Below are 14024 nucleotides of genomic sequence, written 5' to 3' on the forward strand. Positions count from 1 at the left end.
GAGCACTATGTTGCTGAACACTGATTCCCCAAATGTTATTATGCTAATGGTAAGAAAAATGTAAGAAAAGGTGAACTATGCCTCTGTCCTTCAAAAGGCGTGAGCAATAAATAGGCTCACTTTAAGGTATTCAAAGATCATAAAAGATACGGATATAAAGCTGGAAAAGAAGATGAAATAATCTAGGAATTATATGCTTCACTCATAAAGGTGAGTTCTAAAACATTTGGATTGGAAGGAGTGAGGGCTGTCGTTTATTTAGAAATAGGAAAGCCATTGCTGACATTAAAAAACAAACACACAAACAAACCTGTGGCCATTGACCTCCATTCTGGGTCAGATCAATGGATGAATAGGGAAACAATGCCTAAACTGTTCAGTCACAACAGAAGTGAAATGGACCTCTCCTTACTCCAAGATTTAATTAAATGTTTAATTTACTGCCTCAGTCTAAGGGGGGAAAAAAGAATAAATCAAACATTCTGCCATTGTTTCCTCAAGATTATTACCTTTCATTTAGCCACAAAGAGAGGAAGCAGTACATTTTACTCAGAAGACAGAACAGGTAGCTTTTTATTACTCAGGAAGTAATTCTATGGACCATCTTTTTTATTTGATCTGTTTGCTCTCAGTAAATGATAAATTACTGTACTTCGTAAGAGGTCAGATTATTGCAAGGTATGAAGAGGAATTTTCTATAGCCTTGTCTTTTCTTCTCTCAACTACTACATTGCCAACTGGCTATACTTTCTGAGGCTGTCGTGGGAGGTCTCTTTTATGACGTGCAGTAAGATATTCCGGCAGGCAGTCCTCATGTCTTTTCTATTTGCTACACTCTGGGAGACCAAAATACCATGTGATTTTGATGTCATGTACCAAGAGTTTACAGCACAGGAAATGTTTTGTTTTTTGTTCTATTTGACCTATTTTTTTAGGATGCCATCAATTATATCATTAGTTCACTGGCCTGTGTGTGTATTTATGAAGCAACAGGCAAATTGTTTTTGGACATTTTTTTAAGGCAACAATGAAATTTTTGGCCTAGTGCTACAATATCCCACTTCTTGCAATACCTCCCAGATCTCCACAATAAGCAAATCTGAAGTATACTTACAGGCTTAGAAAGACTGTAGATCTCAATGGCTTCCCTTCTGACTCTTAGGATATATATATATATATATTTGTAAGTGCAGATGTGAATGTGAGATTACTTGGCATATTGGTATATCATTGAGTAAGTGTTTATAATTCAATACAATTTCTGTCAGCCTCTCAGAATTCCTTGTTGACATTCCAAAAGGCTAAATAACAATGGAATATGAGACAGTCTAAATAACAATGGAATAAAATGATAACCTATTAAGAAAAGGAGAGAAAATGACTGGGATAAGGAGTCAAGGAAAATAAAACAAGTTATAAGGAAAGATGCATGTAACATATAGAAACTCAGGGCCACTTAAAAAAAAACAACCACCCAGACAAAATATAAAATGTACTTGTTTTCTTCCATAGTAATGAAATAAGAAAATAAGCATTTGTGTTCTACTTGATGGTCATTATGAACTGAATGTTTGCTTCTTCCAGAAATTCATATGTGGAAGCCATAATCCCCAGTGTGGCTATATTTGGAGATGGGACTCTAAAGAAGTAATTAAGGTTAAATGAGATCATAAAGGTGGGGCCCAGATTCTAATGAATTAGTGTCCTTATAAGATACATTAGAGCAGTGGTTCTCAACGTTCTGGCCCTTTAAATACAATTCCTCATGTTGTGACCCAACCATAAAATTATTTTCGTTGCTACTTTATAACTGTAATGTTGCTACTGTTATGAATCGTAATGTAAATATCTGATATGCAGGATGGTCTTAGGCGACCCCTGTGAAAGGGCCGCGACCCACAGGTTGAGAACCATAGCATCAGAGAGTTCCCAAGTAAGATTATATTAAGCAAGGATTACTGGAATGAAAGATTAAAATAAAGACAACAGTCTGACCAGTTTGGCTCAGTGGATAGAGGGTCGGCCTGCGGACTGAAGGGTCCCGGGTTCAATTCCAGTCAAAGGCATGTACCTGGGTTGCGGGCACATCCCCAGTGGGGAGTGTGCAAGAGGCAGCTGAACGATGTTTCTCTCTCATCGATGTTTCTAACTCTCTATCCCTCTCCCTTCCTCTCTGTAAAAAATCAATAAAATATATTTTAAAAAAATAAAATAAAATAAAGACAAAAGTCTTGCAGAATTTAAAAATAAATTACCCTAATAAATAAATAAATAAATAATAAAAATGTTAGGAATCAGTAGAATATACTAGTAGTTAGTAGTTTAAGCTACTGACCAATGAGAACAGAATGTCAAAATAGAACCTCAGGAAACTAATATTTAAGGAGAAGCAGAGATCATCAAAACAACAGAAGCAGCCCTGATCAGTTTGGCTCAGTGGATAGAGCATCGGCCTACGGACTGAAGGATCCCGGGTTCGATTCCAGTCAAGGGCATGTACCTTGGTTGCGGGCACATCCCCAGTAGGGGACGTGCAGGAGGCAGCTGATAGATGTTTCTCTCTCATCAATGTTTCTAACTCTCTATCCTTCTCCCATCCTTTCTGTAAAAAGTCAATAAAATATATTTTTAAGAAAACAAACAATAGAAACAGATTTAGTATTACATATGTAGAGAAAGAAAATTTGAAAAATATAATGCTTATAGATATAAAAGGAGGTTAATTTCAAAAAGATAAATTTCAACAATGTCAAATGTTGTAAAGCATTTATTAATAATTAGAGGTCCAGTATACAAAATTCATGCACTGGTAGGGTCCCTAGTGGCTAGCAGCAGCCGGCCAAGTACTCCCTCCCTTCCCCCGGCCACCTGCCTGTGCCTTCTTCCCTTCCCCTGGCCAGCCCCACCCCCTGATCAAACTCTCAGAAGAACTCCCGGTCTAGAGGGCAATTTGCATACTATGCTTTTATTATTCTATATAATAAAGAGGTAATATGCAAATTGACCATCACACCCTCGCACAAGATGGCCGCCCCCATATGGTCACAAGATGGCCAGCAGGGGAGTGCAGTTGCAGGTGACCAGGCCTGCAGGGGAGGGCAGTTGGGGGCGACCAGGCCTGCAGGGGAGGGCAGTTGGGGGCAATCAGGCTGGCAGGCGAGCGGTTAGGAGCCAGTGGTCCCGGATTGCAAGAAGAATGTCTGACTACAGGATCAGGCCTACACCAGCAGTCAGACATCCCCCAAGGGGTCCAGGATTGGAGAGAGTGCAGGCCGGGCTGAGGGACCCCTCCCCACCGTGCACAAATTTCGTGTACCCGGCATCTAGTATAATATGAATAAACCTCTTAAATAAAGGGGTTGTCCCCATACTAGAGTTAATAACAATTTATTATATTTTTTTTAAGTAAACAAGTAATAGCCCTGGCCAGTGTGGCTCAGTTGCTTGAGAGTTGTCCCATGCACAGAAAGGTTGCTGGTTTGATTCCTGATCAGGGCACTTCCCCAGGAGGTGGGGTGATGTGAAGTTGGAGGGTGGGGATGGCACGCACATCAGTGTTTCTCTCTCTCCCTCTCCTTTCTTCTCTCTCTAAAAAAATAAGTTAAAAAATCTCTTTAAAAAAGGAAGCCAGTAATTAAAAAAGCATTATAACTCTACTTTCTACTATTAAAATATTAGCCATTTCCTTGGAATCTTTTTTTGTTATGCAGAGATTATTCCTTTTTTTGAGATATAATTGACATATAACATTTTCTAATTTCAGATGTACAACATGACTTGATATATATGTATATATATGTATACAGAATGTGGCAAATTTAAAGATACTTTAGTTTTACTTCCTGGCCAGCATGGCTCAGTGGTTGAACATCAACCTATGAACGAGAAGGTCACCTTTGAATTCCTGATAAGGGCACATACCCTGGTTTCAGGCTCAATCCCCAGTGGGGGGCATGCAGGAAGCAGCCGATCAATGATTCTCTCATCATTGATGTTTCTATCTCGCTCTCCCTCTCTCTTCCTCTGTGGAATCAATAAAAGTATATTTTTTAAGAAGATAATTTAGTTTTGCTAATGTCAGATATCATCCTGCCTGTTTTAATTCACTGAATGGTAACATAAAACAAGAATTCCCTACTTGATACAATTTCTCTCAAGACATCTGCAATCTTTTGGAGCTGTGGTTTTTTTATGGTCACTGTTGGCTTTGTGTGTTAGCCTTCCCTAAGCCCTTCATCTCACTACTCTCTTCTCTTTATTCTTAATCAACCTAGATGTGGAAATCAACCTCTTTTTTTTTTTTAATCCTCACCCAAGTGTATTTTTCCATTGATTTTTACAGAGAGTGGAAGAGGGAAAGACAGAGAGAAATATCGATGTGAGAGAAACACAGGGCCCAGGCTCGGGAGGAGCCTGCAATCAAGGTATGTGCCCTTGACCAGAATCGAACCCAGGACCCTCCAGTCCGCAGACCGACACTCTATCCGCTGAGTCAAACCAGCTAGGGCAAAATCAACCTCTTCTGAAGAAGCCCTGGAGGCAGGCGGCAGGTGGGAAGAGTTGCAGTTTACATTTAAAGCAACTTTTGACACTTAAAGTTGAGACCTAGAAATGCCAGTTCCTAAAATCCTTTGTCCACCTGGCATCGAATAATCTCTGACGGGAGACCTTCCACGCCAGCTGCATTCTCTGTGGCTCAGCTTCTTTCCTCCCTTCTCTGACATCCCTTCCCCTTCTCGCTCCCTGGTTGCCCGCTACTGCCACCCATGCAATCTGTTCACTTCTTACACAGAACCATTTATCTATCTGCCCTGCTATCCCCTTACAGACCACATGATTCAAACTTTAAGTGTGGGGAGGAGTTGCCTGAGGGTCTTGTTAAAATGCATATTCTGAATCAGCAGGTCTGGAGTGGGGCCAGAGATACATTTCCAATAAGCTCCTAGGAAATGCTGCTGCTGCTGGTCCATGGGCTCCGCTTGAGTAGCAAAGTTATAGATCGTGTTTTCAGAACTTCACTTTCTAAATGTAAAGCCATTGTTGAAGGTAATTTCTAAAATAATAGCAGTTCTTACCAGAGGACTAATTTCAATGCCAGCTATTACCATATTATTTTTCATCCTGCTACAATAGCAACCAACTCAATATCATTTTACTAAGTCCCCAGGTGTTATGTCAAAATAGGCATAGTGAATTGTGCCCTCTATCACAAATTTTTTTTCATGTAGTTGCAACAACCTCACACTTTGGAATATATATGACCAAATTTAAATAGGCAATAAGTATCTGCACCTCTCTTAGATAAAGAAACCATAATCTTAACATCTTAACCTTAGAAGAAAAATGTTTGTAACAGAAACAATGCTGACCAAATACTCCATGTTCTGCCTTGGGATGTGGCTATCTGAACTCTAAGCAGGAGTGAGTTTTGTCACTTCCATGCTAAGACCGTAAAGAACACATACATCTCCTCTATTGCTCTCTTTTCTTGCAGGGACATTCGAGGTCATGTGTACCAGACAGTATAACTAAAGATGGAAGAGATTTACAAAAACCAAATTGGACTTTACACAATTAAGAAATAAACTCTTGCCCTAGCCTGTTTGGCTCAGTGGATAGAGCGTCGGTCTGTGGATTGAAGGGTCCCAGGTTTGATTCCGGTCAAAGGCCCATGCCCCGGTTGCAGGGGCATTCTGGTCAAGGGCATATACCTGGGTTTCAGGCTCAATCCCCAGAAGGGGGCATGCAGGAGGTAGCCAAGCAATGATCTACTCTCATGATGATGTTTCTATCTCTCTCACCCTTCCTCTCAGAAAGCAATAAAAATATATTAATTTTTTAAAAAAGAAAGAAATTAACTCTTATTTTGCTAAACTACTAGGATTTGGAGATTTGAAGATTTGGAGATTAAAGTGTTACTAAAGTGTTATTAAAAATATTATAGCATATCTTATCCAAAGTAATAAAAGATTATGAAAATTTTAAAATAGTTTAATGCTTGTAACAGATATTATTTACTAAGTGCTAATTTGCTCCTTTGTTAATTCTAAGAATCAGAGGACTCTAAAGAAAGCAAAAATGTATAAATAGATAGATAGATGATAGATAGATAGATAGATAGATAGTAGATAGAGACAGAGTACTTCTGTTTATTCCTTGAATAAAATTACCATTAAAGCAAGAGTAAAATAAATAAATAAATAAATAAATGCCCCAAATATATTTGAAATACAGTATTCAAAAATAGCAATCAAGAAAACGGTCAATTTTCTAAATCATCCTTTAATATAAATAGGGAGATAATTATCCTAGAAAGCTGGATCACATGCCAATCCATGATTCTTTAAAAAAAGAACAAAATCTCATAAAGTATCCTAAAGTATGAGAAGCCTTTAGACAGATCACGTGGGATGCTTGGGGGAGGACTGTAAAAGGGAAGTCTTCCAAACAGGAGGACTTGTATGGGGAAAGACCACAGGGAAGAGAGGATAGAGAGTGACCCCCTTTGAGAAGAGAGGCAGGGAAAGGTCCGTTGGAGGAAATCCTCTGGAATCCTCCTGATCATGAGCCTCATATGCCACATCAGAAAGAGAAGTGAGAGTCAAGGAGTAGCAGCAGAGCCTCTGGTTTACCTTTCAGAAGCAACCTGCCTTAAAGAGATGGTCAGATGGGGGGAGGCCTCCGGGTCTGAGGGTGTCTGTCCTACAGCTGCCAGAAATGAGTTCTGCCAACAGCCAGTGAGCCTAGAAGAGCTTCAGATGAGACTCAGCCCTGGATGTATTATAAAATCCAACCAGGTACCTAGTGGATGGTTGATTAGTTAGGGCTTTTCTGTCAGGAAGGAACAGCAATTTGTGCTCAGAGATAGAGGCATTTATTCTGTATTTGGGTTAAATTTTTCTATCAGTACCACTATTGGTAGACTAATTCAATGCTTTATGCTAAACCACACAAAATTACCTTTAACTAAGGAATTAACTTATTAAAGAAATAAGTGAATGGGATGATTATGGTGGTTTTCATTATTGTATACTCTAATACCTTAAAGGAGGTAGCCTCAGGGAATGAGAGACTGACCAATTAGTGAGGACTCAGTCACTGCCTTTTGTGATACAACACTATCTTCCACTGTGGCTAAAAAAAAAAAAAGAAAAGAAAAAAAATGTAGTACCTTCTCAATACTAGCAATCATTCATATATGGTGCTCTTTTCCCGTAAGCCAAAATACACAGGTCAGAAATGAAGGTAGAAAGACATAAGTACCATAATTTTCCGTGTATAAGATGCTATTTTTTTTCTAAAATAGTTAGACTGAAAATCGAGGGGCATCTTATACACGGAAGTCAGCCAAGGAGGGAGCCACACAGGTGCGTAGCTGCCCATAACTGGTCAAACAGACTTCCTCTAATCGCAAGCCTTATTGTTACTGACGTCAGCTGATGCCACAATTGGAGGTGGAGGTGGAGAGTGTGCAGATGCAACAGGGACCTGAGCATTCTGAGCCCATAAAGATGTCAAAAAATAAGAAGATAAATAAATAAAAATGTGTTCTGTTTTATGTTTAAAATATTGATTTCTTAATTTGGGTTGGAAAATTGGGGGGGAGGGGCATCTTATACATGGAAAAATATGGTTCTTGTCATGATTACTGACTATTATGGTTTCAACTGTGTCCCCTATAAAGACAGTGAAGTCCTAATTCCCCAGTACTTGTGAACCTGACCGTATCTGAAATAGGAACTATGCAGATGACAAGGAAAGACAAGGTCATAAGGGTAGTTGCTAATCTACTATGACTGTGTTGTTAATCAAGAGAGGAAATGTGGAACAGAGACAGACATGTGCAGAGCAAAGATGATGTGACGATAGGGGGAATGTCTTTTGAAACCAGAAGGTAGAAGAGAAGCATGGAACAGATTCTCCCTCCTAGTCCTCAGCTCATTCCAGGCTAACCCCCTGAACCTGTCCCCACCATCCCCTTTTCTGACTTCTTAGTGAGCAAAGAAGCCCAGCCGAGGCTCATTTCCCCGCCTAGTCTCTCTCCTGTTGTTTCTTCTATCCTAGGCCCTTCCTTGTTTCACTGTCCCCAGCTTTAATAAATGTTCTCTAAAAATCACCTGGACCCATATTGTGAAATTTTTCCTGCATGAAGTCAAAAACCCACACACTACCAGCAGACCAGCTCAGGGCCAGGTCCCCTTTCCGATAAAATCTTGATGTTAGATTTCTAGCCTCCAAAACTGTGAGAGAATGAATTCTGTTGTTTAAGTTACCCAGGTTGTGGTACTTTTTATTATTATTATTACTAGAGGCCTGTTGCATGAAGAGATTCGTGCAATAGGCCTTCCCTTCCCCTGGCTGCCGGCACCGGTTTTCCTCCAGCACCCGGGACCCAGGCCTTCGCTGCTCCGGCTGGAGCCTTCAACCTTCACTCTGCTGCTTCGTGCCTATGTATGCAAATTAACCGCCATCTTTGTTGGGTTAATTTGCATACTCTCCTGATTGGCTGTGAGCGTGGTGGAGGGACGGTCGATTTACATGTTTGTCTATTATTAGGTAAGATTATTGATTTCAGAGAGAGGAAGGGAGAAGAGATAGAAACATCAATGATGAGAGAGAATCATTGATCGGCTGCCTCCTCCATGACCCCTACTGGGGATTGAGCCCGCAACCCGGCATGTGTCCTGGACTGGAATTGAACCTGGGACCCTTCAGTCTGCAGGCTGACGCTCTACCCATTGAGCCAAACCAGCTAGGGTGAGGGTTGTGTACTTTGTTCCAACAGACCTAAGAAACTAATTCAAAGACCTATTCTTGAATTTCTTTCTTTCTTCCTTCATAACTGGGTTCTGTTCATCTAGAAGTTGGCGAACCAGGGAGGAATACATTCACGAGGGACTTAATATATTTTCTACTGAATTAGAAGCTGAACCTGCGTTATGGCCAGTTAAAATTCCTTACTCTCATTGAAAAAAAAGAAAAGAGGATTGTTCTGGAGTGACAGTAATCGAGGCAAAATAGTGTTGTTACCACATATAAATCAGGGTTAAGAGTGCTACTCCTCCAGGATAACTATGGTAAACAGTAGAAATTCTAAAAGAAGAGATGAATACAGCCTTCCACAGGTAGGAACAACAGGGCTCAGATTCTTCCTGAAGGGTCATGGAGCAGACAAAAGCCCAAGCATGAGGAATTCCCTGAGAGGAAGAGAGATATGAATTGAGTAGTGAAGGATGAAGTCCCTCATAAATATCAATTCAAGCTTATAACCAAGAGAGACAGCCAATCCCTAAAGCCAGTACCTGTATTCCCCTCTTTTTTATTATTACATTTTGGCATATAATATGTGTCGGTATACTACAATGTATCATTTTGTCCATAAAGCAGACCACATTGATAGGGGATTGTGACAGAACTAGAGGAGGCACGGACATCACCCAAGGATACTAAAGTAGGAAGTGGCAGTCTTGAACCTTCCTCTCTGGTTATGATGACTAAAACCTATTCAACAGGAGGTACTTTGTTGTACATTACTTATTTACATGATATTATAAATATGTGCAAGTATTTGAAATACTTTCAGATAGTGTTAATAGAAAGAAGGTCATATGTGTATGTTGCACAGGGTATAATTAGAACGTGTAGACTTCTCCTGTTTCTGCTTCCTTCCCAGCATTGTGGGAGCTGTCCAGGCTCTACCTGATTCTAGTGAGGTGTCAATCACAGGATTCCAGAAATAAGCTAAGCCCAAATGATGAGACTCTCAATCATGAGTAGGAATTTCAATCATGAGTAGAGACACACAGGACTAGAAGGCAGTTAGGAGTCATATGGTGGCAGATCCTAACATAGTGAGCACGGGAGTTCCCACTGTATGGAACACCTAAATGCCCAGTCCCTGGCTTCCCTAAACCTGTTTATTCAGCATGCCATTCAGTAACCTTCCAATAAATCCATTTGGCTCCTTTTTTCCTTCCTTCCTTTTTCCTTTCTCTTTCTTCTCTTTTCTTTCCCCCTTCCTTCCCCTTATATTTTCTTCCCTCCCCTTCCTTCTTTCCCTTCCTTCCCTTCTCTTCCTCCCCTCCTCCCTCCATTTCTTTCTTCTTCCCTTATCATTGCTGTTACTTGTAAATAAAGAATACTGATATATGTATTACCAGGCTTCTTACATTTTTTCTCATAATATTTTGAAAATTACCTATGCATAAAGAACATCCTATATAATAAAAACTTAATATGCAAATCAACCGAACTGTGGAATGACTGGTTGCTATGATGCGCACTGACCACCAGAGCGCAGATGCTCAACACAGGAGCTGCCCCCTGGTGGTCAGTGCACTCCCACAGTGGGAGCGCTGCTCAGCCAGAAGCCAGCCTCTCCCACCTCCACAGCAGTGCTAAGGAGCAGCGAGCAGGCAGGCAGTAAGGAGCAAGGGGTCTGGGACTGCAAGAGGGCACAGGCCGGGCTGAGGGGACCCCCCAACAAGTTCATGAATTTCATGCACCGGGCCTCTAGTTTATCTAGTTTATCTATAACTTGGTGGACAGAAAAGGTCTATTATGAAAAATATTACTATGTTTCCTTACATATAATTAGTGGTAAGAGAATATGGCATAGGGTGCTGTTGCATACCAGAAATTGCTTCTAAGTTTTCTAGCACCAACCCCAACTCTAACCTAACCTTGATAAAATCTCTCCATCAGTGCAACATTTTGGACTCTGAAATAAAGGGACTTCAAGTAAAGACAAAGATGGATAAACAATGAAAGTAATAGTTAGTAAAGAGTAAAACAGAGAAGGAAAATATGAGTCCATAATGTCTAGGGTGGACTGCATCCATCCAGAAGTGGAAGTCTCCGTAGGGCCAAATTAGCACAGCCAAAACGGGACTCCCCTTTCTTCTAGTTCTCTTCACCACAACCCTTACGGAGAAATGACAAAATATGTATACAGTATATCTTTTAAATCTCTCTCTCTGCATATGGTCTAGAAATGTCTGGAAAGTCAGTTAACATCTCTGAACAATTTATTGTTAAAACAAAGAGGTTGAACTGGATGATTTCTCACTCTCTCAAAACTAAACCTGTGATTTGATTTTCTTTAAATATCAACTATAGTTCTATGGACTAAACATGAATTATAAATCAAATATTTAGAGTTCTAATTCTATTTCAAATTTAAAATCTTAAAGAGTAAAATAATTCCACCTGTATCACAGTTTTCTCATCAGTAAACCGAGATAATTTTCAATCCAATTAAACTTTTAAACAATTTTTTATTGATCGAAATTTACAGAGAGAGGAAAGGAGGGAGGGGGCAGAGGAAGAGAGAGAGAAACATTGATTTATTATTCCACTTATGTATGCATTCATTGATTGATTCATGTATGTTCCCTGATCAGGGATTGAACACACAATCTTGATGTATCTGGCTGATGCTCTAACCAACTGAGCTACTTGGCCAGGGAAAACTATCCTATTTTTTTAAATTAAGAGATTATAGGGCCTTTATATGTAACCTGGTAGAATTTATCTAACAGTATCTATACATAACACTTGTATTTCTCCATACATATGGTTTGAATACCTACATATAATGTGCGCGCACACACACGCACACACACACTTTTAACTCTGCCTAGATTCAGTGAAAATATAACAATCTCTATAAAAAGAAAGGGCTGAGAAAATTCCTGTGATGACAAGCAGGTAGTGTGGCTAGTCATTTTGCCTCTTTCTCTTCTCCAAAGCACTAATTAACAAACGAATATCTGATTGTCCTAACGGCCTACATAGGTAATAAGGAAGTGCCTATGGTCCACAGGCAGGCTTACTAGTAGTGATGATAGGGGTATGAGTGTTGAAGTTCTGCTATTGTAGCTCTTTAATATAAAATCAACAAATAATGTTTTAGCCTCTAAATTAGAACGTTAAAATATTCCATTCATCACGAGCAGTAATAAAAACTAGTGGAATGTTAGTAAATTCCTATTTAATTCTCCTGAAATTACTTCTTTGAAGTTTTTATATTAGAGCTTTACGCAACCTAAAAGTTATTTTTAATTCATAGTTTATCTCTCCCATGTCATTTCCTGAGAATAAAAACAGTACAAGTAAGCATTTTTAATCAATGAACATGCTTACACTTTAGAAAAGAAATGAGTTAAGTGACACCGGAAATGTTCTAAATGCCTTAATACACCTCATATATTTTTCAGAGAAAACTCAATATTGTGCCTTGAGTCCAGGCACGGGAACCTAAAGAACTAGACATACAAAGATAAAGACGAAAAACTCCTGCCAGGACTTCAGATCAGTGGCACTCAGTGTCAAATATCCCCAGTACAAAATGATCTAAGAAATGCGATGTTTAACAGTCCTTTTGATTTCAAGGTCAGATAATATGTGCCAACTGCTATGCAAAATTTAACTCACCTACAACAATTCGTTTGTCGATGTTGAAATAAGCAAACCAAGCTCAAAGTCCAGAAATTGCAAAAGTGGGGTAAGGCTGCAGCAGGGGGTGCGAGTTGGGGACAGGCGCGGGTACAAAGGGAAGACAGTGGGATGCCTTTTCCCCTACTTTTATGCTGGACTGTGCTCATCCCTGTCCTCTGACCGGGAATTCAGCTGCTGGGGGCAAATGGGTAGATGTTCTAACTTCTTCTTTAACACTTGGCGTGACTCGGCTCCTTCCCTCGGTCCTTTGGGCAGCAACACGGGGTTCCCAGCGCAGAGCAAATACCGACCCTGCCCCACCATTCCGCTGCCCGCTAGACCCACGGCTGCTTCCATCCGCCGGGGCTGTCGGGGCTTGGAAAGTTTCTAGGAGGCTGCAGCCCTGGAAAACAAACTCGAGCAAGGCTGGCGGCTCGGCTGGCATCGCTGGGGACAGAAGCAGACAAGACGCTATTGATTACTCACAGTTTGCCTCCGAGACGGGGAAGGCGAGGGCGAGGCACGCCAGCAGCGCCCCGCAGCTCCCGCCGAGGACTCTCATGGCCGGGCTGCGCGAGGACTGCGGGCGGCGGCGCCCCGGGAGCCGGGGGCGGAGAGGCCCGCCCGCTCCCAGCCCCCAGCCGCAGGGGGGAAGTGATAACGCGGACATTTCCAGGAAGCTTTGCGGAGCTGGGGGCAGGGCTCGGGGGACGCGTTGGCGGCCTGGTAAACACTGCGGAGGCAGCTTTCCTGGCCGGTTCCCCAGCTCCCGCGTTTCGGTCTGGGTCCCCCGAGGGGGGAGTTTCCAAGGGGAAGGGGAGGCAAGCGAAGTAAAAAGCTCCGGCGAGCTAGGCTGGGAGGCTGAGTGTGGCCAGGAGAACGTGGAGGGCTCCGGGGAAAGGGGATCCCTGCTGGGAAGAAAAACAGGGAGAGAGACAACAGGGGTGAGGACATGAACTGAAACCAAGAAGTGAGTGAAGCCACTCCAAGAAGACTGGAGAACACAGAGATACGGGAAGCAAACGGGATGGTTTTGACCATCAACAGTTTTATTTTGTACCTGCATGTATGGTCTGAAACAACTATGGCGAAATAATTTTTGATGAAAAAAAAAAAGAGAATGTATCAAATTCCATCACCTTAGAGAGCTCGTTTTGTTTTTTTATATCTTACCTCTGCTTTTTGTGCTTTAGACATACTCCTTTGAAATGTGTGTTATTTAATGTTTAAGACCACCTGTGGAGCTAAACTGCCTGGATTTAAATCGAAATGCTCTGCCACTTATTAGTTATGTGACTTTAAGCAAATTGATTAACCCCTCTAAGCCTCAGTTGTGTTGTTGTATTGTACCCCTCGTATCACACAAGGACGCCTCAAGAAGTCGAATTAAGGAGCCACATTTATTTCAGAGCCAGCGGCTACGAGGGGGCAAATGCTCTCCAAATCTCGAAGCCCCAACTGGCCATAACATCAGGCTTATAAAGGCAAATATCACAAAGGTATTGATTACATCTTGAGGTTTGGAATGAGGAACCTGGTTTGCAAAAGCAGTTTGTTACAGAAGCTAAAATAAGCAAGTTAGTTAT

The 14024-nt window shown here is 41.2% G+C and overlaps 1 protein-coding gene across 1 annotated transcript in view; it reads right to left on the reverse strand.

The window, feature by feature from the left end:
• The window catches only part of PROS1 (protein S), an 83378-nt gene extending 70345 nt beyond the window's left edge, over window positions 1-13033 (reverse strand). Inside the window, exon 1 of the mRNA XM_070406037.1 lies at window positions 12925-13033. Coding sequence (XP_070262138.1) covers window positions 12925-13000 — 76 coding nt within the window. The 5' untranslated portion in view covers window positions 13001-13033. The remainder of the gene's footprint in view (window positions 1-12924) is intronic.
• Window positions 13034-14024: the final 991 nt, after the last annotated feature.

The sequence above is a fragment of the Myotis yumanensis genome, unplaced genomic scaffold, assembly GCF_028538775.1.
Source record: "Myotis yumanensis isolate MYYU_CA2020_CCGP unplaced genomic scaffold, mMyoYum1.0.hap1 SCAF_2, whole genome shotgun sequence".
Lineage (NCBI taxonomy): Eukaryota > Metazoa > Chordata > Mammalia > Chiroptera > Vespertilionidae > Myotis > Myotis yumanensis.